The 27446-nt window shown below is 35.6% G+C and overlaps 1 protein-coding gene and 1 non-coding gene across 2 annotated transcripts in view; both read right to left on the bottom strand.

Annotated features, from left to right (window-relative positions):
* Positions 1-254: 254 nt before the first annotated feature.
* Positions 255-27446, bottom strand: part of TTLL7 (tubulin tyrosine ligase like 7) — a 96525-nt gene continuing 69333 nt past the window's right edge. Inside the window, exons 18-20 of the mRNA XM_037060985.1 lie at positions 23815-23975; positions 17098-17271; positions 255-1560 (exon numbers count right to left, since the gene is read on the bottom strand). Of these exons, the coding sequence (XP_036916880.1) occupies positions 1440-1560; positions 17098-17271; positions 23815-23975 (456 nt within the window). The 3' untranslated portion in view covers positions 255-1439. The remainder of the gene's footprint in view (positions 1561-17097; positions 17272-23814; positions 23976-27446) is intronic.
* LOC118997384 (U6 spliceosomal RNA) lies at positions 13610-13716 on the bottom strand. Its single transcript, XR_005068654.1, has one exon. It is a non-coding gene; the product is annotated as a U6 spliceosomal RNA (small nuclear RNA).

Genomic DNA, 27446 nt, shown 5'->3' with positions numbered 1-27446 from the left:
AAGTAAATATTGCAATTTCTAAGGATTCCCAGATCAATGACAGTGTATGTTTTTGTGGAAAGCTGAAAACTCATTGGTTTATTTTTAAAGATTTTATTTATTTACTTTTACATAGAGGGCCAGGGAGGGACAAAGAGAGGGTGAGAAGCATCAATATTCGAGAGATATATCAATCAGTTGCCTCTCACATGTACCTAGCTGGAGACCAGGCCCACAGCCTAGGCATGTGCCCCGACTGGAAACTGAACCAGCGACCTTTTGGTTCACAGCCTGGCACTTAATCCACTGAGCCACACCAGCCAGGGCTCAAGAAATGGAAGTAAACTCCTACGAAAGTTATGCATATTAACTTTGAACAAGAAGAAACCTCATACTTTTTTGATTTTTTAAAATTCTTATGGGTACACCCTAATAATATCCAGTAATCAGAATCTTCTATTTGCAATACTGTAGATTATTTTCTGTGGCCCAATGTGCAACTGGACTAGACTACGGTTTAATTTGGTCTCAACATTGAAAGACATAAAACAAGCGTGACACATTACCATATAACACCTATATGAGTTTGAAAGGTCAGCTCTTCCACTTCTGAAGAACAGAAAAAAACTATATTTGACTGTATACACCCATTGGAGATACACTTTCCAAATAAAAATTAGTGGTATGAGATGCAAAATCATGAGAAGACTTTGTCATTGTCATCATTTTTTTCCTTTATGTAACTCTCAATGTAAAGTAAAAATGAAAGCAAATTTAATTTATACTTTGTTTATTCTTAACCCACTGGATTGTCTTCCATTTTAGATCAGTATAGGATCTCACTAGATCCTTACTGAAAATTTACATTTGGAGCTCAGTTTCCACATGGAGAAGTAAAAATGTTGAAGAGTTAGGCTGAGATTTTGATAGCACTTTACAGTGTACTATAGTAATGATAAACCCGTTTCATATTAATCCTACCATCAAAGCAACACCAGGCTTCTAATTTTTCTTCATTTTATATAGCTACTATATACATAAGAGAATAAGGTATTATACTATTAATTTTTTTTAAGTCAGACATGTCATCTAGAAAATAATTTAACACTGTTATGGGATCTTCAAGATCAATTCTGTTTCATATACTCTGCAGCAAAAATAACATTTCTAGTAGGAAGGTATTTATAAACCTGGCAAATTCTAGACATTCACATATTTGTAAACAATATTAACATGGTTTATTACATTTCCAGAAAGGCTAAAACTTATATATCCAAGTTTTCTGCTAACTCTTCTTTTAGGTATTATAATAAATATACATGTTATTTGAGTAAATGTGTGTCTATATTTCACACATATATACATAAAACAGCACTTAATGGTTACTTCCTTTGCATGTTTAAATTAGGGGGAAAATGAACTGCTCTTAGGCATAACCCCTGGCGATCTTCCCTTCTACGTCACAAATGGCCATATCGGGATGTAAACAAAACACTGGGGCGAGTCATTCCAGGTGAACTGTACTTCAAGCTGCAGGTTGGTGTTTTCATGAAGAACTGTGTACTGCTCGGGAGTAAATACCTAAAAATAATAGTTAAAAGTTAGACTTTTACAAGCAAATTAGTATTAACGTCTCTCATTAAAATGTTACGTGCCTAGAAATGTACATATATCCTACATGAGAAATTATACTATAAAAACAATGCAAACCACATAAAAAGATTTCTTCTCCCAAACTGAGGAGGAAAGATGGGAGGAGGGTCATAGAGCCTCACCCAAAAGGCTGAATATAGAAGCAACATATAATCTTAGTATGACAAGACATCCCATAAAGAGCCATTGTACTCACATACTTAGGAACCTGTTTATGGAGCTCATGTTAATTCTTTTTTATCCCCACCTGAGGACTTTTCTCGTTGTTTTTGGGAAAAGAAGAAGGGAGAGAGAGAGAGAGAGACAGACGAAAACAGACTGGCTGCCTTTTTGCACATGCCGTGACCAGGAAACCACAACCTGGGAATGTACCCTGACCGGAATTGAACCTGCGTCCTTTTGATCTACAGGAAGACGCTCCAACCAACTGAGCCACACCATCCAGGGCACAGCTCATGTTAATTTGGAATTCATCATCAATTTTTGTAAATAACGTGTAAAGGCAGTCAAATATTTCTTTCTTTTTTTTTAAATGGTCACTTGAAGACATGTTTAGAGAAGAAGGGAGAGAGAGCAGCATGGATGTGAGAGAAACATCAATGGGTTGCCTCTTGGCAGTGCCTGACTAGAAACCAAACCTGCAACCCAGAATTGTGCCCTGACCAGAAATCAAACCTGTGACCTTTTAGTTTAAGCAACAACATTCCATCCAACCAAACAATATGGGCCAGGGCAAACAGTCAAATGCTATATGAGAATTTGGCTATCAAAAACATGCTATATGAGAACTTGGCTATCCGTGTTACTAATAATTATTTGGTTCAAGGATGTTGGAACCATTAATTATAATTTAATAATATTTATTGATGTATTAAAACTATATGCAATCTATGTTCCATATCATCAATTTTTTTTACTTTACTTTTATTTTTTGAATTGCTTTCAAGCACATTTGTCTCCATTTCCCCACCATCACTTCCCCGACCCTAGGCATCCCTACCTCCTACCCTCAATTCTAACCCCCTTCGGTTTTGTCCATGTGTCCTTTATAGATGTACCTGAAAACTCTTCCCCATGTTTCCCCCTATTATAACCTTCTACTTCCCCTCTGGTTACTGTCAGTTTGTTCTTAATTTCAATGTCTCTGGTTATATTTTGCTTGCTTGTTTTATTGACTAGGTTCCACTTGTAGGTGAGATCATATGATATTTGTCTTTCACCACCTGGCTTATTTTGCTCAGCATAATGCTCTCCATGTCCATGCAAGCTGTCGCAAGAGGTAGGAGCTCCCTCTTTCTTTCTGCTGCATAGTATTCCATTGAGTAAATGTACCATAGTTTTTTGATTCATTCATTTACTGATGGGCACATAGGTTGCTTCCAGAACTTGTGAACTGTGCTGATGAATACTGGGGTGCATGGGTTCTTTTGAATTGATGTTTCTCAGCTTCATCCCCTCCATTCTTGGTTCCCTGTAGATTTTTCTTTATTTCACTTAATGTAACCTTCATTTCTGCCTGAGTCTTTTTTATGCTCTTGAAGTACCCAATGAGTTCCTTGGGCATCCTGATAACCAGTGCTTTGAACTCTGCATCTGATAGATTGTTCATCTCCATTTCATTTAGCTATTTTTCTGGAGCTCTGTTCTGTTCTTTCATTTGGCCATATTTCTTTGTCTCTTTAATTTGGCCATAAGGAAGAAGAAAAGCATTCGATGCAAACAGTAAGAAGAAAAAAGGAATTAAAAAAAAAGAGGCTAGGCTAAGAAGCCTTTGAGACAACTTTAAACATATCAACATTTGAATCATAGGGGTGCCAGAAAGGGAAGAGAAAGAGCAAGACCTTGAAAACTTATTTGAAAAATAATGAGTGTAAACTTCCCTAATTTGGTTAAGAAAATAGACATACAAGTCCAGGAAGCACAGAGACCACCAAACAAGATGGATCCAAAGAGGATCACAAGAAGACACATCATAATTAAAATGCCAAAGGTTAAAGATAAAGAGAGAATCTTAAAGGCAGCAAGAGAAATGCAGAGAATTACCTTCAAAGGAGTGCCCATAAGACTCTCAGCTGGTGTCTCAAAGGAAACTTTGCAGGCTAGAAGGGACTGGCAAGAAGTATTCAAAGTGATGAAAATCAAGAACCTACAACCTAGATTACTCTATCCGGCAAAGCTATCATTTAGAATGGAAGGGCAGATAAAGTGCTTCCCAGCCAGACAAGGTAAAACTAAAGGAGTTCATTACCACCAAACCAGTATTACATGAAATGTTAAAGGGAATTATATAGGAAAAAAGATCAAAATTATAAACAGCAAAATGGCAATAAATTCACAACTATCAATAATTGAATCTAAAGAACAAACTAAGCAAACAAGCAAAACAGAAACAATCACAGAAATGGAGATCACGTGGAGGGTTATCAGCTGGGAGGGGGAGGGAGGTGAATGAGGTAAAAGGTGCAGGGATTAGGAAGTACAAATTGGTAGCTACAAAACATAAAGGGGGATGTTAAGAACGGCATAGGAAATGGAGTAGCCAGTGATCTTAAATTCATGACCCATGGATGGGAACTAAGGTGGGAGGGATTGCTGGAAGGAATGGGGGTATTGGGTGGAGGGGGACAAAGGAGGCAAATTAGGACAACTGTAATAGCACAATCAATAAATACATTTAAAAAACTCCACTATACGTAATCTAAAAAAAGTTAAAGATTAACATTCATAACTAGATTATAAATCTTATATTCTTAACAACACAGTGCTTATAATTACAGAATATCAAAAGCAATCAAGATTATAGGTCACATGTAAGTTTTGCAGGCAAATGTATTTCAGAATACATGAATTTTCCAGAATTTTAGAGCAATATAGTGTATATGATGTATACACAGTAGGAAAAATGTAGGCTTACAGTTGTTCATCTGAAAAATAATATAATAATTAATAAATAGTAACACAAAAAGAAACTATGCCTCATGTACTAAACCTATATCTGCTCCACCCTATGTAACATCTCTACCAGGACTTGGGGCAGCACCCGGTAAACAAACCATTAATATTTCTGTGGTGGAATATATATATATTTATAGTAAACCAGATAAAGACAATAAATTAATTTCATATTATCAAGTCAGGTCTGACTTGCCAGTTATTAGGTTGCTTTCTTTTTCGTTTTCAAAGATTTGGGATTAAGAATTGCAAATAAGAGCATGTACCTGTAGTCTGTTTTCCTCTGGAGAAACTTTTATTAGCATTAGGTCAGCCCAATCTATATACCTAGGGGGAAGGGATCTAGGAAATCCATATAAGCAAATGCAAATAAACATAACAGTTGAAAATGTAAGTCCTGGTATGATGAGAAGCACATGCTATAAAATCAGGACAAACATATCAATGAGGAATTTCTAAGAGCTGAAGGATTAGTAGAAGATTTGTAACTAGCAGTTGTCATGAGAAAATAAACAGTGGTAGAACATTAAATCACTTATTTTCTTTACCTGACATTGGAATCTTCCAGCAACAGTAAAGTATTTCCATTGATAATGAGAAACTGAAGGCTATGTGTTCTATCAGCTACCTATTCTATATTAAATAACGTTGATACTACACCTCTCTGTCAACAAAGTTACATATACAGTTGTCAATGGAAAGTTACATATGTAGTTATACGATACAAACTTTGTAGAAGATAAATTTATCAATAAACTGTAAACAGCATTAGATTAAAAGTAGAATTCTCTATAATGTTCACAAACATCATTTTATCATAAATTATTTCATAACATCCTCCAAATCTATTGCCTCATATCACAAACTATAAATAATTGCTCAAATCACTAAGTTAATCAAGCAGTGAAATAATATATAACAAACCAAATTAAATGAAAATGGCTCAATAGTTGATAAATAATGAAACAATTGATTTCTTACATCACAGATTATACAAATTATTTTCTTAATACCACACAGGTAATTTGTATGGATTATTATGTCAAGAGCAATGGAGTCACAATGATTAATCTGGTATCTTCTGCCATGAAAAAGCTACCCTTTCTATATAGGACAAAGGTGCAAAAAAAGTAAGGTTTTCAATCAAAACCTACTATATGTATTAGTTGAAAGTTTTTTTGTTCTATTGAAAATACACTGTGATTATATGGACAATTATAATAGTAAACAGAAACTTCTACCAACTTTCTTTTGAAGAACTTCCAAGTAACAGCTATTATGGACATTACCATAACATGCACCTATTCCTCTGAGCTAAAGATCTCTCTATTTCACAGATGAGAAATAAAAACACAAAGTCTGGGTTACAGCTAACTTACGACATTTTATTTAACACTATTAAATACCTAAATAGCATTCTCAATGTGCCCAGCACTATTCTAATTGCTTTACAATATTAATCCAGGTCTCAACTATTCTGTGTGGTAGATATTATTGTAGGCTCTGGTTTATAATACACTAAAGCCTGCAGGGGTCAAACGACTTGCCCACAGTCCTACAGCTAGTAAATGAGACCCAGGATTAACATCCCTGTGGGCGAGCTCCAGAATCAGTGCTCCTCACAGCTATACTGTATTACCATTTCTCCATGTGAATTCAAATGTTAAAACTAACAGATGCAACAATTATGCTCATTTTTTCACAAATATGAAATATTTCTACTAGAAAGTAGAAAAATATTATATATCCACAAACCTAAACTTGTTAATAGAAGCAAAAAAAAAGCCCAAATGAAACTATTTTTAAGGAAAAAAAAAGTAGTTCAGTTTGAACTGAAAAAGCATATGAAATCACAATGGAAGAAACACTCTGCTTCCCTAAAGCAAATGCTGTGGCATATTTTAAAGCATTACAGGGAAACACAGTGGATTATTTGCCTTAATATCTCCATTAATATCTCTTGGGAAGCCCTGGCTGGTGTAGCTCAGTGGATTGAGCGCGGGCCTGCGAACCAGACGATCGCGGTTCGATTCCCAGTCAGGGCACACGCTTGGGTTGCAGGCCAGTTTCCAGCAGGGGCCAGTTCCCTGCAGGGGATGCACGAGAAGCAACCATACATTGATGTTTCCTTCCTCTCTCCTTCCTTTCTCCTCTGAAGATAAATAAATAATAAAATCTTTAAAAAAAAAATCTCTTGGGAGATCTCACAGTAGCTGAATATCAAAGATTACTTTTGAAATATTCTTTGCAATGAAGTTACATAATAAATTTGATTTTTAACAGAAAGAATATCTCTAGGAAGTGGGTTTATAGACTATATTTAAAGAGTTTGTGTTAAAGCAGCAAAAATGTGAAAAGTTTACAGTGTTATTTTTATTCTAGCTTACTTTTGATGTACAAAAATAGATAACTTGCAGTCAACTTATAGCAAGGAGAGAGACCTCAGACTACCCTATTGCTTCACATACAAACCCTAACTCATCTCTGAGGCTGTCTGCACATTCTCACAAATCCAGAGTAAGGACATAAAATAGTCATCTATCTAATTCTTGCTTGATGTAGAATTGGTCAGTCTGTCATTACCAAGTAATTGCTGACAATGGAGGATCTCAAGAACATGAAGCATTTCAAGACTGGTAAGGAAGAAGCCTTAACCCTTAAGCTACGCCACCCTTCTGAGATTTTCCTGTTATAAGACCTGGATCTGTGATACCCGCAAAATGAATTCAGCTTCCTGGTTTGGCCAACATAATGTATATAAGTTCATCATCATATTTGTCTTGTGTTTTTTGTTTAAAAAATTTAGTTTGGTAAAATATATATAACATGAAAGTTACTATTTTTACAAAGTATACAATTCAGAGCATTCACAATGGTTGTGTAACCATCTCCACTATCTAGTTCCAGAACTTTCTCATCATCGCACACAGAAACTCTGTACCCCTTAAACACTAAATCCCCATTTCCTCCTCCTTCCAGGTCCTGGTAGCCTCTGTTCCACTTTGTCTCTTATAAATTTTTTTTTATTCTACATACCTCATATAGGTAGAATCATACTATATTTAGTTCTTTATCATTTATTTCACTTAGTATGCTTTCGAGGTTCATCCACATTGCAGCATGTCTCAGAATTCCATTCCTTTTTATATAGGCTGAATAATATCCTATTGCATGTATCTACTTCATTTCATTTATTCATTCATCTGTTGAAGGATATTTAGGTTGTTTCACCTTTTGGTTATTGTGAATAACGCTGCTATGAACAAAGTCCTTGTTTGCATCCCTTTGCAGTATACATCTAAGAGTGAAATTGCTGGGACATACGGTAATTCTGTACTTAACTTTTTGAGAAACTGCCTTAATCATGCTTCCCAGCAGCCCCACCATTCTGGACCAGCAGTGCACAGGGTTCTAACTTCCCAGTATCGTCACCAACACTTACTATTCTGCATTTTTTAATAATAGCCATCCTAGTGGGTATACATTGTCCTGTAGTACTAACTTTGATTTTTTTTTTAGGGAGGGATCCCTAGTTTCAAGTCCCACCTCTGCCATACGCTAACAATGTGGATTTGGATGAGCCGTGCAGCATCTCTGGCCTGAGCTTTCACATATGTAAAAAGAGTCCAATAGTTAATGCTACGCATGGTTCACAGAGTATGGGGCTGAGGAAATCATGCACACGGGGGAAAGACTATTTATGTATTGTGACATGAGCCTCACTAGCAAGACTACCCCAGTTCCGAGACTGGTGTATCAAGCTATCTTAGCCTGGCACCATGCATTTATCTTGACTTTTAAAAATTTTAATTACAAAGTATAGCACACATTCAAAAAGTGCATAAGACTTAAGTATTCAATTGAATGAATATTAGGAAGTGATTACTTGTATAACACTATCTGGGTTAAATAACTGAACACTCCTAGCACCCCAGAGCCCTCCACTCCAGTACCCTCTGGCCCCATAAAGTTACTCACTAGCCAGACTTTCATGGTAATGACTTTCCTTTTTACCCAAGTACACATTCCAGAAATGCTGTGATTTAGTTGTACCTGTTTTTTTATTTTAAATAAGTGGAACAAAGTATGTATTCCTTTGGGTCTGGCTTCTTTTGCTCAACTTTATGTTTGCAACTCATCCACATTGCTATGTGTATGTGCAGTTTGTTCATTTTCAATGTGTAGTATATTCCATTGTGTGAGTATTACAAAGATGTGCCCATTTTTCCATGAAGAGATATTTGAGTTATTTCAAAATTCTAGCTATTATAAGCAAATGTTACTATGATAATTGTAATAATGGTCTTGGTACACACATTTGGATATCTCTACTCAGAATTACTCATAACAGAACAGCTATGAAAAGGGTAGATTTTACTATGTAATGCCAAACTGTTATCAAAAGGTAGCAATTTCCATTATCAACAACAGTCTCCATTACTCTCTTGTGTTTAACTTTTTTAATGTGGTAATATATATACTAGAATATGCTACTATATATTAAATATATATACACACAATATTCTAATCAACACTAGCTACAAAGTATTTTTGTAGTTTTACATTACCCTGATTATTAGCTTAAACACTTCTTCAAAATGTTTATTACTCATTTTTTTAACTCTTGTAAACAGCATCTTCAAGTATCATGCCCAGTTTTCCATGGAGTATTTTGGGATTTTTTCCTTAAAAATTTGTAGGAGTTCTTACACAGTCTGCATAAGAATCTTTTATAGGTTACGTGAATTGCAAATACCTTCTTCTACTCGGTAGCTTGCTTGTTTACCTCCTTAATGAGGATTTCTGGTTTTTTAAAAAGACTTTATTTCTTTATTTTTAGAGACTGCACTCCCACCAACAGTATACCAGGGTTCCCTTTTTTTTTAAGATTTATTGATTTATTGATTTATCTTTTAGAGGGGAAGGAGAAAGGGAGAGAAACATCAATGTATGGTTGTCTTTTGTGCGTCCCCTGGTGGTAGTTAGCCTGCAAGGAACCGGTCTGCAACCCAGGCATGTGCCCTGACTGGGAATCGAACTGCGATCGTCTGGTTTGCAGGCCCGAGCGCAATCCACTGAGCAACGCCAGCCAGAGCTCAGGGTTCCCTTTTTTATAAATCCTCGCCAACACTGGTTGTTTGTTGATGTATTGATGATAGCCATTCTGACAGGGTAAGGTGATATCTCATTGAGATTTTAATTTGTATTTCTCTAATGATTAGTGATGCCAGGCATTTTTTCATATGTCTACAGGCACTTTTATACGTCCTCTTTGGAGAAGTGTCTATTCAGGTCCTTTGCACATTTCTTAATTGGGTTGTCTTCCTGGCACTGAGTTGTTTTAGTTCTTTGTATATTTTGCAGATTAAACTTCTGTTGCATGTATCGCTGGCAAAAGTGTTCTCCCATCCAGTGGGTTCCCTATTTGTCTTGCTGATGGCTATTTTAGCTGCACAGAAGCTTTTTAATTTGATGCAGTCCCATTTGTTTCTTTTCTGCTTTGATTCTAGTGCCACAAGGTATATATCAGCAAGAATATTTCTAGGTTGAATATCTTAGTTTTATTATCTATGTTTTCTTCTAGGATTATGGTTTCATGATTTATATTTAAGTCTTTTATCTCTTTTGGGTTTACTTTTGTGTATGGTGTAAGTTGGTGGTCATTTTATTTTTGCATGTACCTGTCGAGTTTTCCCAACACCATTTATAGAAGAGACAGTCTTTGCTCCGTTGTATGCTGTTGCCACCTTTGACAAATATCAATTGCTCATCAGGCGTGGGTTGATTCCTGGGCTATTTGTTCGGTTCCATTAATCTATTTGTCTGTTCTTGTGCCAATACCAGACTGTTTTTATGACAGTGGTTTTATAGTAGAGTTTGATATCAGAAGTTGTGATACTTCCAGCTTCATCCTTCTGCTGTAAAATTACTAAGGCTATTCAGGGTCTCTCTTGGTTCCATATAAACTTTTGGAATATTTATTCTAGTTCTGTAAAGGATGCCATTGGTATTTCAATAGGAATTGCATTGGATGTATAGATTGCTTTGGGTAGAATGGCCATTTGAATGATGTTAATTATTCCAATCCATGAACACAGTATGTGTTTTCACTTATTTGTATCTTCCTTGATTTCTTTCTTCAGTAGCCTACAGTTTTCCAAGTACAGGTCTTCTATCTTCTTGGTTAAATTTATTCTGAAGTACTTTATTCTTTTCTTTTGTTACAATAGTAAAAGAAATTGCTTTCTTAATTTCTCTGATAGTTCACTATTGGTGTATAAAAATGTCACCAATTTCTGGGTATTAATTTTGTATCCTCCTACTTTGACAAATTCATTTATTAGGTCTAGTACTTTTTGGTGGGATCTTTAGGGATTTCTATGTACATATCATGTCATCTGTAAATAATGACAGCTTTACTTCCTCCTTTCCAATTTGAACGCCCTTTATCTCTTCTTCTTCTCTGACTGCTGTGGCTAGGACTTTCAGAACTAAGTTGGATAAAAGTCTGTGAAAGTGGACATTCCTGTCTTGTTCTTAATCTTAATGGGACACTTCTAATTTTTGCCCATTGAGAATGATGTTAGCTGTAGATTTTTCACATATGACCTTTATTATGTCGATGTATGATTACTCTACTCACAATCTTCTAAGTGTTTTTATGATAAATGGGCGCAGGATTTCATTGACTGATTTTTTTGTATCAGTTGATATGGTCACGTAATTTTTGTCTTTCATTTTGTTTATGTGATAAATCACATTTATTGATTTGCAAATATTGTACCAACCTTGCATGCCCAGGATAAATCTCACTTGACCATTTTGTATGATTTTTAATGTATTTCCAGATCCAATTTCCTAATATTTTGTTGAGAATATTACCATCTATGTTCATCATGGATATTGGCCTATTCTTTCTTTGGTATGTCTTTACCTCATTTTGGAATTAGGATAATACTGGCATCACAGAAAGAGCCTGGAAGTCTTCTCTCCTGTTGAATATTTTGAAATAGTTTGAGAAGAATCAGTGATGGTCCTTTGAGTAATTGGTAAAATTTTCCTGTAAAGCCATCTGGTCTAGGGCTTTTGTGTGCCAGAGTTTTTTGATTACTTCTTCAATTTACTTCATTGCTATAGGTCTATTCAGGTTTTGTGCTTCTTCCCATTTTAGTTTTGGGAAATGGTATACTTCTAGAAATGTATCCATTCTGCCCAAGTTGACCAATTTCTTGGAATATAGTTATTTGTAGTAATTTCTTGTAATACCTTGTATTTCTGTGGTATCAAATGTTATTTTGCCTCTTTCCTTTGATTTTATTTATTTAGGTCCTCATTCTCCTTTTTTGATGAGTCTGGTTAAAGGTTCATCAGTCTTGTTTATCTTTGCAAAGGACCAGCTCCTGATTTCATTGATCTTTGATATTATTTTTTTAGTTTCTGTATCATTGATTTCTGCTCAGATCTTTATTATTTCCCTCTTTCTACTTGCTCTGTGCTTTGTTTGTTGTTGTTCCTCTAGTTCTTTAAGATGTAGGGTTAAGTTGTTTATTTAAGATTTTTCTTGCTTCTTGAGGTAGGCCTGTAGTGCCATGACCTTCCCTCTCAGGACTGCTTTTGCTGTGTCCATAGGTTTTGGGTTGTTGTGTGTACATTTTTCTTCCAGAATTTTTTAATTTTCTCCTTAATCTCATGGTTACCCATTCATTATTTAATAACATGCTACTTAGCCTCCAGGTATTTGAATGTTTTTGAGTCTTTTTATTGAGGTTGATTTTTAACTTCGTGTCCTTGTGATCCAAGAAAATGCTTGATATGATTTCAATCTTCTTGAATTTGTTAAGGTTTGTTTGTGACCTAACAGGTGGTCTGTCTGTAAGAATGTTCCATGTGTAGTTGAGAAGAATGTGTATACTTCTTCTGTGGAATGAAATACATGTGAATCTCAATTAAATCCACTTGATCTTGTGTGTCATTTAATGTCACAGTATCCTTGTTGATTTTTTGTCTGGAAGATCTGCTCATTGTTGACAGTTGGGTGTTAAAATCCCCTGTTATGACAGTATTGTTGTCAATACCTTCCTTAAAGTCCACCAAGAGTTTTAAAATATATTTAGGTGTTCCTGTATTGGGTGCATATATATTTACATGTGTTATGTCTTCTTGTTGGATTGATCCTTTCAGAATTATGTAATGACCATCTTTGTCTTTTTTTCTCACCTTTGTTTTGAAGTCTATTTTGTCAGATGTAAGTATTGCTCCCCACACTCCCTTTTTGCTTCCATTGTGTGGAATATATTCCTCCATCCCTTTACTCTTAACCTGTGGAAATCTTTTGCTCTGCAGTGGGTCTTTTGTATACAGCAGGTATATGGGTGATGCCTTCTTATCCATTCAGTTACTCTATGTCTTTTGATTGGAGTATTTAATCCATTTACATTTAAGGTTATTATAGACAGGGTCTTATTTATTGCTATTTTTACATTGTACCTCTGTTATTCTATTTCTCCTTCTTGTAGAAGGTCCTTTAACATTTCTTGCAATGTGGGTTTGGTAGTTCCAGGATTAGGAACTCCTTTAACCCTACTTTGTCTGGGAAGCTCTTTATTTGACCTTCAATTTTAAATGATAGCCTCGCTGGTTAAAGCAATCCAGGCTGCATGTTCTTAGCTATCATTACTCTGAATATGCCCCACCAATTTCTTCTGGCCTGTAATGTTTCTGTTGAGAAATCAACTCAGAGTCTAATGGAGTCCCCTTATATGTAACTAACTGTTTCTTTTGCTGCCTTTTAAATTATCTCTTTGTCGTCAAGCTTTGCTATTTCAATTATGATGTGTCTCAGTATAGGTCTCTTTGGGTTCATCTTAAGTGGGACTCTCCGTCCTTCCTGAACTTGTGTGCCCTTTTCCTTCACCAGGTTGGTTAAGTTTTCTGCCAGTATTTCTCCAAATGGGTTCTCTACTCCTCTCTCACACTCATCTCCTTCTGGCATTCCTATGATGCGGACATTGTTATACCTGATGTTGAAAATATGGAACGCTCCCCCAATTTGTGTATCGTCCTTGTGCAGGGGCCAGGCTCATCTTCTCTGCATCATTCCAATGTCAGCACGTGTGCTGCCGCAGCCAGTGCTCTGTTTTTGTTATTGATGCTATTTCTGTCTTTTATATATTTGACCAGTCTCACCAGTTGCTTATTCATTTTATTAGTCCTTTCAAAAATGCACATTTGGCCATGCTGATCTTTTTTTATTCTGTTTGTTTCATTATGCAGATAATCCCTGATTTATGATGGTTCAATGTAAACTTTTTCAGCTGAGTGCATATCTACCAGTCCAGGGCTAACCAAGCCTATTCAATAAGTAAGCCCATTCAGGAAGTCTATTCAATTACTGATATGCATTTAGTAGAAATCATACTTCCAATTTTGACTTTTGATCTTTCCCTAGGCCAGAGATATGCTGTACAATGCTCTCTTGTGATTAAGGGCAGCAGCAGTATGCCACAGCTTCTGGTCAGCCACCTGATCATAGGGTACACAACCAACACTCTACAGTATACTGTGTTGTCAGCATTTTTTTGACTCTATGTTTTTGTAAACTATCATGTCTACAAAATGCCCATGTGTCTCTCCCGCTTCTGGTGAAAAGAAAAGAAAGGCAATTACTCTTGAGTAATTGAGATGAAACTCAAGATAATTGCCCAACTGGACCTGACTGGTGTGGCTCAGTGAAGTAAGTGTCACCCCTCAAACTGAAATGTCCCTGGTTCAGTTCCTGGTCAAGGTACATGCTTGGGCTATGTACCGGGTCCCCAGTCAGGAGCATGTGAACAGCAACTGACCAATGTTTCACCCTCACATCAATGTTTCTCTCGCTCTTTTTCCCCCTCCCTTCCACTCTCTCTAAAAATAATCTTTTATAAAAAAGATAACTGCCCAACTATAAGAGTTAAATGTGCTCTGAGCACATTTAAGGTAGGTTAGGTTGAACTACGGTGTTCAGTAAGTTAGGTATATTAAATGTATTTTAGACTTATAGTATTTCAATTATGGGTTTAGGGGAACATATCTCATCATAATTAAAAAACATCTGTATTATTAATTTCTGCTCTTGGTTTTATTTACCTTTTATGTATTCATTTATTTTAATGTCATTTTGTCACTTTTCAAGATGGTTGCTTAGATCATTTTAATTTTCCCTTTCCTCTTTCCTAACATGTTCATTTAAGTCTATAAATATCCCCAAATAATGACTTGGCTATATATTACAAGTTTTTATTTGCCATATTTTTATGACAATTCAGTTCAAAATATTTTCTTACATGCATTATGATTTCCTCTTTGACTCACAGGTTATTTAAAAGTGTGCTTTTTTCTTTCCAAAGTGTGAATTTTCTACTTATGTCTTATTATTGTTTTCTAGCTTAATGACATGTGGTCACAAAAAATACTCTATGATTTCAATTTTCTCAAATTTGTGGAAATGCATTGTATTATTCTACTATTTGGTTTTTGTAAAAGTTCCTGGTGTGCTTCGTGTATTGTATTCTTGAAGTTATTGGATTTACTTTTATACAATACAGTTAAATGTTTAATCATATTCTTAAAAGTATTCTATACTTAGAGAAAAAATCATTATATTAAAATTGTCCTGTATGATTACAGATTTGTCTGTTCTTCCTTAAAATTCTGTCAACTTTTGCTTTGCAAAATATCTGGAACACTGTTACTCCTATCTGATTTGTGGGTATAAAAAAAGAACAAGATGTGCTTGGCTCGACCCCTCCCTCTTTCTGGACCAGCCTATCAGCAGAAAGGATGCATTCCTACTTGCTCTTCTGCCCACACAATGGAACTAGACTTTATGAGGTAGTGCTAATGGAGTGTTCGGGTTGATCCAGCTCTGCCTTTGCATGGATGGGTACATCGAATTCTTCAATTCAGTATTAGAAAACTCACTTGCTTACATCCATGTCCCTCAGTGCAGCTTTTCTCAATAAGGAGCTACAGTTTGGTGACCATCTGTCTGACTCCTACATTTCTCTCTCACATGGTTATGGCCTTGGGCAGGGAAAAGGATATGTTTAATGACCACCACCACCTCCTCCCAAAATGCTTATAATCACTATGTTGGGGTTATATGAGCATTTATCAAGTTGAGAATTCAAGATTCCAGGATTAGGAATATCTTTTCTGACCACCAGATGGGGAAAAAAATAAAAAGGCCTGAAGTAATCTTAAGGTACAACTTCTTTCTCAAGAGCAACCTCTTATTTTGCCTACTCACAAAAGTTACATGAGCCCCCAACAGAACATACATTATGAAATCTGGAATTGTAAGAGTAACATTAAAAAGATTGAAACAATCCTTCCTGGCTAGAATTTTAAGTTTTTCTGATCATGCTCCTAGAGTGATCTACTTAAAGAGAAGCCTCTTTCATATATATGTTGTAAAGTCTTTAAGATGGCCATCATCTTTTTAAATCATATGAACATATTAATGAAAGTAATGTAAGTTTATTTCAATAATTTGCTTCAAACAATTGAAACTACAGAATATGGCTTTGGCATTTACATACATAGAAAATTGATGACTAACTTTGCCTCTACATTGTGATCAATCAGCTTCTGTTTCCAGAAAGTTAAAGTAGGTTAAAGGTATTGTAAGAGTATAATAACAGAATCCAGGTCAACCAAAGATTACAGGTCCATCTATCATTACTTTTTGTGAAAACCATTTCAAGCCAATACAAGTCAAAAAGAAAATTCAAGCTAAGGTAGTTTCGTTTTCTTTATTGTCCATTCAACTGCTAGTTGAATCCTATCATCCTTTCGAGATCACTTAGTTTTTCAAAGTCATGGTTTACTCTCCTCTATCTGAAAGAGTAATACAGCTTAACGTATGTGAAAAGTAAAGTCATATATTCATCTTTAATTCTAATGGGAACTATGGTTGTTTTGAGATGTTAAAATGTGCTTGTTTACTCTATATATTTTTGCAACTTAATAACAATATTATTTTTATGCTTTCGGAAACTACCTAAAAGTGGGTAACATTTATAAAAATTCAATTTTTAAATAGAACTTAACAAAATACATCTCCCACTGATTTGTTTGGCTATGAAAGGAGTAGTAGAAGCATACTGAAGCATACACAAATTAAACTAAAGGCATCTTCTCAACTGTTAAGCTTAAGAATAAATGTTAAAATAGCCCTACTGGGGAAAAAAGTTAATTTATTAGCAATTTTAACTGTTCTTACTTGGCTTATAAAAGCAAAAGTATGTAAACCCAATAATCTCATTTTCATTATTGCCATCCCCTTCAGGTTTGTATGGTCCTTTAAAGGTAACGCTTGTGCAAATTCAAACTCTTTTGTAGGCAAGGGTGTGTATGAATTTTCAGTCTTTAGCTTTTTCATTAGCCATATAAAAAAAAGCCTTTCAATTTCAAATTGCATAATGGCGTCACTTAGTATAAAACTCACAGAGTCTAGGCAACATAAACAAGTACCTGGAATTACCCCAATCAGTATAGATGCCTGAGAGTGATCCTCTTGCATCAGTCGCGTGTCTGTAAACCACTAGCAGGCACTGTTTACATAGTTCAACCAGGCGCTGGCAACACTGGAGCTGCAAAGGAGTCACCACCTCAGGGCTTTTACTGAAAATACTCTCCCAAGAGGATCTGTTGGCATGGAAACAGACATGACCTCATGAGGCTGTTAAAAATGGCAACCAGCTATATCACCTACCTAGCAACAAAGCAATAAGAAAAACTAGAAATAGGTTCACACACTTGAAATGACTACAAATGACTGAAAGGTATAAAATATATATTAGTAAATAATCTTGATATTAAAAAACAACATAGAATTCATAGACATTTAATGTCTATAAAGACCACTGCTGCCAACTGTGGGTAAATGAAAGGATGGTTTGCCAACAATTCCTAAAAAAAATTGAGCTACTCTGTACTAAAGTGTTTGTAAAATACTGAGCTAATCTCTCAAAATTTAGGTATTCCAGGAATTTAGGTTTTCTAGGAAACTTTATGTACCTTTATGTTAATAATAATCCCACAAAAAAAAGATTTAAAAGTATATTTGTGACCTCTTTGCACTAGGAGAATTTAGGTTAATCCCTTAATTATGACCACTCCTTTCAAAACCTTCAGATATAATTATGTGCATGATATTCTTAGAGTTCCGTAGCTAGAAGTAATGTTATCCCAACCAACGCTGTCCCACTGCAACCCCAAAGGTGGGGTCCTCACTCGGCTTATACCAGAGTAGGCAGTAGTGAGCGTTCACGTTCTGACATTCTCGGTGAACTTCACTTGAGTTTGTGTGCACACGTGTGTGTATATTCACAATTCTCAAGTTTACTGTCATGGTCCAAATCAGGATATACCTTGTTACTTACCACCCACCACCACCAGCAGGAGACAGAGAGAGAGAGAGAGAAAGGGAATGAATTTTTTTCTTAGTGTAAATGAAACTCTTCTCAAGCCCAAAGGGCAAAGTTTAGTTTGAGGCTAGGTAATGGTTCAAATCTCCTTTTATATAAATGAATTTGCTTAGCCTTAGAAAGAGAAAAGAGCATATTTTCAGGAAGAAAAGAAATATTAAGGAAAATATTTTTCCGAAGAAATAGACTTCCCAGTGGGAAATTCAAAGACTCCATTTCCAATCTTCTGTGGATATTTGATATGTTTGTAATTCTTTTAAATGCTTTAGAAATTCATAAAGTGATTTTTAATTAGAAAGACTACTTCTTTTCAGGAGAAACATGGTCTCAAAAAGACAGCATGTATGTCATCACTGAATGATGACAGGTTCTCCTAAAAGTATAAGGTTCAAATGAGTTGATTAAAAGGAATAAATTTTCTTGCATGTTCTGAGATGTTCAGGAATCAACAGTAATATGCTAGCTAAATTAACTCTAAAAATATTACTTAATATATATTTCTTAATATAAGTAAAACGGTAAGTTTATATGTTTATATGTGTGTATGTATCCAATTCACCTAATTTGATCAAGAAAAATACTAAAAACACCAATTAATTAAGGAATATGTTTATAATTAATAAGTCAATCTAGCAGGCCCTATATGTCTGAGCCCAGAGAAATAAAAATTTCACATAAATATAAATACACTCAGAAAGTATCCTGTGTTCTGACAGTTTTCTCTCCATCAGAATTCTGGGTATTTCTGCAAAAATTAACCTCTCCCGAAAACCGCCCCTCTACTTATTTTTTGATCCTTCAGAACCACTTGATTAGATCTACTATCAGGCCACTCACAACATGATAATTTTTTTCAGAGGTAAGAAAAGGACAAGTAAAATGGAAGAAAGATAAGAGAGCTTCTTCTATGACACTCTGATGTAAACATTCTGAACAATATGTGAGGTACAATCTGAGCAGCTTTGGCTTCTCATGCTCTCATTCTTCCTTAAATATTTAAAATAAATGTGCAGATCAAGGGCCTTTACCTATTTTTGGCACGTATGTTCACCACCACTGGCTGAAGACCACATTCTACTCTGTTATCTATATTTAAGTGTCAGCATGCCAGAACCCTCATAAAGAAAAAGGAAAATGAACAGAACTTGCTTCGTTTAGTACTAGGCTAATGGCGCCCCCTCTACACAAAGGAAACTTGTCCTTCAACTGAGACCCCACTTCCTACCCCATCCCCTGGCACAGCTGAGTAAATGTGAAATGCTCCTGTAACACTACAGTATCTCAATTTCGATGCTACGCAAACTTTTTAAGAAGGCGAAGGATGTGGAAATAATTAAAAATTGCAGTGCTTTTATCAAAGAACCCGGGGTTTCATCTGTCTGCTTTCTAAATCTAAATTCCAAGGAAATGGAAGAACTGCAATCCATGAGTTCAAAAAGAAAAATTAGACGGTTAAAAAGTTCTTTCTGGAACACCTAAATCCTCAGAGAAACATAAAGTAAAATTAAATGACTTTGGTTAGTCGTATATTATTAATAAGATACAGGAGAGTGAACACCTCTAACAACAAAGGGGAGTTATTAATGAAATTTGGAGACTTGAAAAGCTTCATGTAATGCAGTAATGCAGTAATTTTCATGTCCTTTCTCATCAAAATATTTAATAATGCAGTTATCGGTGGTGAAACTGACACATTTCTCTCTCCTTCACTGGAAGAAGCCTAGTGGATGCATGAGTGGCCCAAAGTTAAGGACAAGAAGGGAAAAAGGAAGGTAAAAACCATCTGTATTATGCCAATTGGGTAATCAGCATCGGAAAGAGTAATGAGCTGAAAAGCACAAACAAAAACACATTGAAATGAAAGTCTTATCAGAATAATAAGATTCACATCATTTTAAGTAGCCCACATGTTATACATACATTTTCAAGTAGGCAGAGAGTTCAGCCTAGAAGCAGACTGACTGCCTTAGAATATTCCTTACAATTTCCCCTTCCCCTAAGATGCTAAGATGCTAAAAGAAAAGCTTTTCCATGAGAAACTTCCACAAGGAAAATGCCTTGTGGAAGATGCTAAAAGAAAAGCTTTTCCATGAGAAACTTCCACAAGGAAAATGCCTTTGGCCAAAGGGTCCAAGCCAGATTATCTTCTTCGGGGTTTGCATGTCAGGGTTTTGAGAAGAAAGAGGGCTTTTCCAAACACAACACTCCTCCTCCCATGCTGGCCCCTGCACCCTCCTCTTCGCTTTATGTAGAAAACACCCACTTTTCCTCTTCCTGCAAATCTCAGCTGAAACGTTACTTCCTTTGGCCATCCTTCCCAAGCTCTCAGGCCTTGTTTGAGTCCCCAAAAATCTAGACTTCTGTTATCCCAGTAAAACATGGTGGACACACCTTGGCTAGCGTGGCTCAGTGAACTGGGTTCTAGCCTGTGAACCAAAAGGTCTTTTGTTCATTTCCCAGTCAGGACATGTGCCTGGGTTGCAGGCCAGGTCCCCGGTTGGGGGCGTGGGAGAGGCAACCAACTGATGTATCTCTTGTACCTCAATGCTTCTCTCCCTCTCTTTCTCCCTCCTTTCCCCTCTCTCTAAAACTAAATAAATAAAGTATTTTTTAAAAAACCACAGGGGACAATTCTAAGAGCCATTTCCTTGGAGAGAACACATTCAGAATGTGGGGCAATACAACACTCCTAGCAGGCTGCGTGTGATGATTAAAAAGAAAAGGGGGGTTACTAAGCACGGACTTCAGCAGACTGGAAGTGCAAAAGAGAGGGACAAAGATGTTTTCTATTTGATGCATTAGTATAACCTCCAGGCTAATTCCAAAGAGACCTACCATAAATATCTACCACATTCTTTGATATTTCTAGGTGTAGACAGGGAATGGTTTACTCATTGTTTTATTGTTGGGCTGTTGGCAGGTAGAGGCAGTAATCAGGTACGCCCAGAGTTATTTGGATTATATTGTTCCAAAGTCTTGCACCTAACTATGAAAGATAACTGCAACCTCTTATTAAAGTCTTTCCCTTAAACTAAGGAAAGACTAAACTAAGGACCTAAACTAAGAGAACAATTCTATCCTGACTTAGTAGTCAGGCTGTTAGGCCAAAGTTAAAGGTGCATACATCGACCAGATATGATCTAAAGACAAGTAGGACTCTTCTGGGCCCACACTGAGAATCAAATATACACAACACCATTTGACTTCATGAACCTGAGGAAGTCTAAGAAACTCACTTGTAAAGCTGCAAAATAAAACCCAGTATTAAACTCACCTCTACAAACCACCAAGTTAAAAAATAAATGGATTCAAAGCTACTTCCACTCTACCTGCCCAGGGGCAGTGGGAACAGGATTTGACTAATGCCATGGACTTTCAATAAAGCAAATTTTGCAACCGCTCTCAGGGCTACTTTGAGGGGACTTAATGAAGCATAGTGTTGAGGGCTTGAGCTCTTGATGACTCAAAAAACTTAGATTTCAATCCAGGCTCACCTAGTTACTATGAGAACTTGGGCAAGTTATATAGTCTCTTTATGCTTCAAATTCCTTATCTACACAATGGCAATAATAATAATAGATTATCCAAAATATTATTGTGGTGATTTTAATAATATTTTACATTGTAAAATGGTATTAGGCATTTAGTAAGCCTTCAATAAATGATAGTCTCATTATCATTATTTAGTCGTCACATACACCACCACAGAAAGTAGGAAGAGTATTTTGCCAGGGGCAAGTGAAAAAAATTCTCATTTAAGTTAGAGTGTATTACCAAAATAGTTCATGAAAAAGAAGCTCTAGCAGCAATGAATTCACCAATGAATCACCAATGCTCACCCTTGATGAGCTTCATCAGGGTCTGGCATTGGGCATTATCTCAGGGACTCAAAGTCATCAGCTCCGGTATCAGTAGCAGACTGCCGCACTGCCGCACTGCCGCACTGCCTCACTGCCTCACTGCCTCACTGCCTTCCATGGTGGAGAGTAGCTGACAGTCATATGTGGCATTCCAAACAATGAATCAATAAACAAACAGAAATTCCAATTATGAATTCACATTGAGAGAACTTCTATATCAACTAAGGGGCCATGGAGCACAGTCCAAAGATTTCACTTAAGTCTCTGTAGAAATAATTTATAGCCTGGATTATTCTCAGATTTCATTACAACCCAGAGCACCTTACGATTTCTCCGTGTTGGTGAATGGCCGCTGAGGATAATCACAATGGTGAGAATGAGTCTGCAAATGCTATGCACGATTCAGTACTAAATGACCAGACTATTTAAATGGTGGACATTGAGAGGTCATTTCAGACCGACGTTGTTTGTTAAAATTTCACAAAAGAAGTGTATAGTCTGAGTCTTTACACAGGGTTTAAATAATGCAGAGGGCACTGAGGGACTAGGGTTGGAGCAAGCAACCCAGTCAGATGCTCCACGGCATGACATTCAACAGCTGAGAGAAAGAAAAGGCACACTTTTAAGATATTTGAAAAATAATGAGTTTCTTTTTCTAAAACAGAGTTCAAGGAGGAAAGTAATGAGGAGAAAACTAGAGAAATAAGAAAGAACCAGCATATTTGAGAGTCTTGTGCCTCTAGATAAGTTTAGACTTTCATGATAAATGATGGAATTCACTATACATTTTAGGAAATGACCCTGAGACTAGGGTGGGCAAAGGAAACAAAAAAATTGAAGGCAAAAAATGCCTGGAAATCTATTAATTCTACCTTCTATCACAAAAAGGCTCCCCTTCTCTGAGATCCTATACCTTATCTCTGTTTCTTTTATGATCATTATTTTTGTATATAATCTTATTTTGTCTACTAGAGACAGCAGAGCCAACTGGCTAAAGGCATGAAATCTGGGTCTCTGAGGTCAAATCCCCGTGTACTAGGTTTTTAGAACCTACCTTTGCCTCAGTTTCCTTGTCTATAAAATAGAGACAATCAGAGGATTCCTTCAAAGTCACATTATGAGGATTCAATCACTTAATACACATAGTGTTTAGAACAATGCCTAGCACATAGTGAGTAGTATAGTGGTCCTATTCCCATAGTTTTTTTAATGTCTTTTGAGGGAAGGATCTATGTTAGATTCAACTTTGTACCTCCAGAAGTACTGAACACGTAGTAAGTACTTGATAATTGTTAAGAACAATGAAAGATAATCTAGAGTAGCCATAGTGGCAATGTGACAAAAAAATTAGCACGATTTAGCAGATGACTGAATAAAGACAGTGAAAGACAAGGCAGATGCAGATGTGCCTGAGACATCAAACCTGAACAATCAGAATAACAATGGGGGTAAGAGAAGTCAACAAGGAAACTCATTCCCTAAGGAAAGGAAGGTATGGAATGTTTGGTTTGAGCTATCTTAAGGCTAGCCTGATGATGGGTCATGACAGCTTTGGAAGGACTGAAATGCTGGAGAGGAGCATGAGTATAGCCATAATTTTGAAAGTTGTTTACATAAAGACAACAGCAGAAGAACCTTAAGGATACTGAGATTTTCCATTAATTAAGACCACCTCTTTCCCCTGAATTCAAAATAGTTTGGTGGAGTTATATTCATAATCATCAGCTCTGCGAACTCAGCTTAACCGCTATAAATTATAGTTGAGTACTAAAAATTACATGTAGTAAAAAAATCTATATTTTAAAAGGATATTACAAAAATTTAATGTCATTGAGCTATACCTGTATAACTTTTGGTAAAATATTTTAAATGAAAATAATAAAAAATAACTTAGAACTTACCCTGAATCACAGAAACAATTCCACAGTCCCTGGCCATGACTCCAGAGTAAGCGATTAAAAACCCGGTTAAAAATCCGATATAAATATATCTCATCAACATCAGTTACCTTCCAGATGCGTGGAAGAACTGTACGAATACTTGTTTTTACTATGTCCAAAACCTAGTAGAAAAAACAAAATATTTCAAAACCTAGGTGTATATGTGTGTGAGTCTAAAATTCAAAGATAAAAGTATTAAAAGATGAATACAACAAACACACAGACTTACTCATAAATGAACAAAAGCACAGACTAAAAGTCCAGAAATAAATCATTGTATTCAAAACATTAGTATATGCATAGGTAGCAAGTTCAACCACTGTCATTAAGAAGGTTAAATTTAATCAAACAAGAGGATATAACCCTTGTAAACATTTATGCACTCAATATATAAACACCTAAATATGTAAAGCCAATCCTGATGTATATAAAGGAAGAGACTGACAGTAATACAGTCACAGTGGAGGACTTAACACCCCATTGACATCAATGGATAGTTCTTCCAGACAGAAAATCAACAAGAAAATGGATACCTTAAATGATACACTAGACCAGATAGATTTAATTGATATCTTCAGAGCATATCACCCCAAAGCAGCAGAATGAATATACATTCTTTTCAAGTGCACATAGAACATTTTCTAGGTCAGACCACATTTTAGTACACAAAACAAGACTCAATAAATTTAAGAAGACTAAAATGATAGCCAGCATCTTCTCTGACCATAATAGTATGAAACTAAAAAATCAATCACAAGAGAAAAACTGAAAAATACAAAGACAAAAGAAGGCTAAATAACATGTTACTAAACAATGACTGGGTTAATACCAAGATCAAGGAAGAAATCAAAAGATAATTTGAAACAAAAGAAAATGAAAACACACCTCCAAGTCTATGGCACACAGCAAAAGCAGTCCAAAGAAAAAAATTCACAGCATTAGAAGCCTACTGCAAGAAACAAGAAAAATCTCAACCTAACTTTATACACTTAAAGGAAACTGAAAAAGAACAACAAAGTTCAAAGTAAGCAGAAAAAAAGGACATAATAAAAATCATAGCAGAAATAAAAGAAATAATTTCTAAAAACAAAAATACAAAAGATCAATGAAACCAAGAGCTGGTTCTTTGAAAAGATAAACAAGAAGAAAAAACATTTAAGCAGATTCATCAAGGAAAAAAGAAAGAAGCCCAAATAAATAAAATCAGAAGTAAAAGAGAAGTAATAACTGACACCACAGAAATACAAAAGATTCTAGGAAAATATTACAAAGAACTCTATGCCAACAAATTACACAATATGGACAAAATGGATAAATTCCTAGAAACATACAATTCTTCCAAACTGAATGATGAAGAATCAGATAATCTGGACCAAGGAATTACAACCAATAAAACTGAAGCAGTAATCAAAAAACTCCCAACAAACAAAAGCCATGAACCAAATGGCTTCATAGAGGAACTTTAGCAAACATGCAAAAAAGAACTAACATTTTTCCTTCTATTCCAAAAAAAGACAAGAAGGGAGAAAACTCCAAGTTCATTTTATGAGTCCAGCATTATCCTAATTCCAAAAACAAAGACACTACAAAGAAGGAAAACTACAGCTAACATCCCTGATGAATATCATGTTAAAATCCTGAATTAGCAAAAAAAATGAGCAAATCAGGTCCAGCAAAAACATTTCAAAGGTCATACAATACAATCAAGTGGGATTTATTCTTGGAGTGTAAGGTTGGTAAAATATGTGCAAATCAGTCAACATGATACACCACATAAACAAAATGAAGTGTAAAAACCACATGATCGTAGTAGGTAAAGAAAAGGTATTTGATAAAATCTACCACTGATTTATAATAAAAACTCTGAGAAAAGTGGAAATACAGGGAACATAACTCAATGAAATGAAGGTCATATATGACAAACCCACAGCCAACATCACACTCAATGGGAAAAAAACTACAAGTGTTTCTCTTAAGACCAGAAACCAGAAAGGGATATCTTGCTTTCACCACACCTATTAATATAGTACTAGAAGTCTTACCCAAAGCAATCAGACAAGAAGAAATAAAAAGCATCTAAATAGTAAATGAAGAAGTAAAACTGTCATTATCTGCAGGTGACACAATACTGTATATAGAGAACCCTCCAGATTCTACCAAAAAACTACTAGAACTGATAAATGAATTCAGTAAAGTAGCAGCATACAAAATATATATCCAGAAATCAGTTTCATTTCTATATACCAATAATGAACTATCAGTAAGGGAAACTAAGAAAACAATCCCATTCACAACCACTTCAAAAAATACCTTGGAATAAATTTAAACAAGGATATAAAAGACCTGTACTCAGAAAATTATAAGACACTGAAGAAAAAAATTGACAAGATACAATCAAGTGGAAGCATATACTATATTCATAGACAGAAAGAATTAACATTATTTGTTATGTTAAGAATTAACATTATTTGGCTAATATAGGCAAATGGGCATTTGCCCATACCAGCCAAAGCAATCTAGATATTCAGTAAAATTCCTATCAAGGTACCAATGGCATATTTCACAAATACTACAAAAATTTATATGGAACCATAAAAGACCCCAAATAGCAATAGTGATATGGTGAAAGAAGAAGAAAAATGGAGGAATGAGGCTGCCTCGTATCAAACCATACTACAAGCCCAAAGTAATCAAAACATCATGGTAGCAGAACAACAGACGTATAGATTAATGGAACAGGATAGAAAGCCCAGAAATAAACCCACACCTTTAGAGTCAATATTTCACAAAGCAGGCAAACACACACAATGGGCTAAAGATACTTATTCAATAAAATACTGTTGGGAATATTGGACAGGTGCAAAAAAAAGAACCTAGACCACCTTCTCACATCATACGCAAGAATAGACTCAAAGTGGATTAAGACTTTAATGTTCATCTTGAAACTTAAAAATCCTAGAAAAAAATTGGGGCATTAAAATCTCAGACATTACTCACAGCATATATAAGAATATTTTCTTATATATCACCTCAGGCAAGAGAAACAAAATTAAAAGTAAACAAATGAAACCACATCAAACTAAAAAGCTTTTGCACAGCAAAGGAAATCATCAACAAAGTAGAAAAACAACCTACAGGTTGGGAGAACATCTTGGCCAATACATCTGATAAGGGGTTAATATCTAACATTTATAGAGAATGTATGCAACTTAACACTAAAAAAGCAAACGATCCAATTTAAAAAAGGAGCTGGATGGGCACTTTTCCAAAGAGGACATACACATGGCCTATAGACATATAAAAAATGCCCAATGTCACTAATCATTAGAGAAATGCAAATTAAAACCACAATGAGATATCACCCCACACCTGTCAGAATGGCTATCATTAATAAATCAACAAACAGGTGTTGTCAAGGACACGGAGAAAAGGGAATACTCATGCACTGTTGTTGGATGCAGAGTGGTGTAGCCACTGGGGAAAGCAGTATGGAGTTACCTCAAAAAATTAAAAATGAAACTGCATTTTGACCCACTGATTCCACTCCTAGGACTCCCAAAATATTGATTCGAAAGAATATATGTACCTCTATG

This window comes from Sturnira hondurensis, unplaced genomic scaffold (assembly GCF_014824575.4).
Source record: "Sturnira hondurensis isolate 20B ecotype Veracruz unplaced genomic scaffold, ASM1482457v3 Scaffold0013063, whole genome shotgun sequence".
NCBI lineage: Eukaryota > Metazoa > Chordata > Mammalia > Chiroptera > Phyllostomidae > Sturnira > Sturnira hondurensis.
This window is presented reverse-complemented; position numbering and strand designations above follow the sequence as displayed.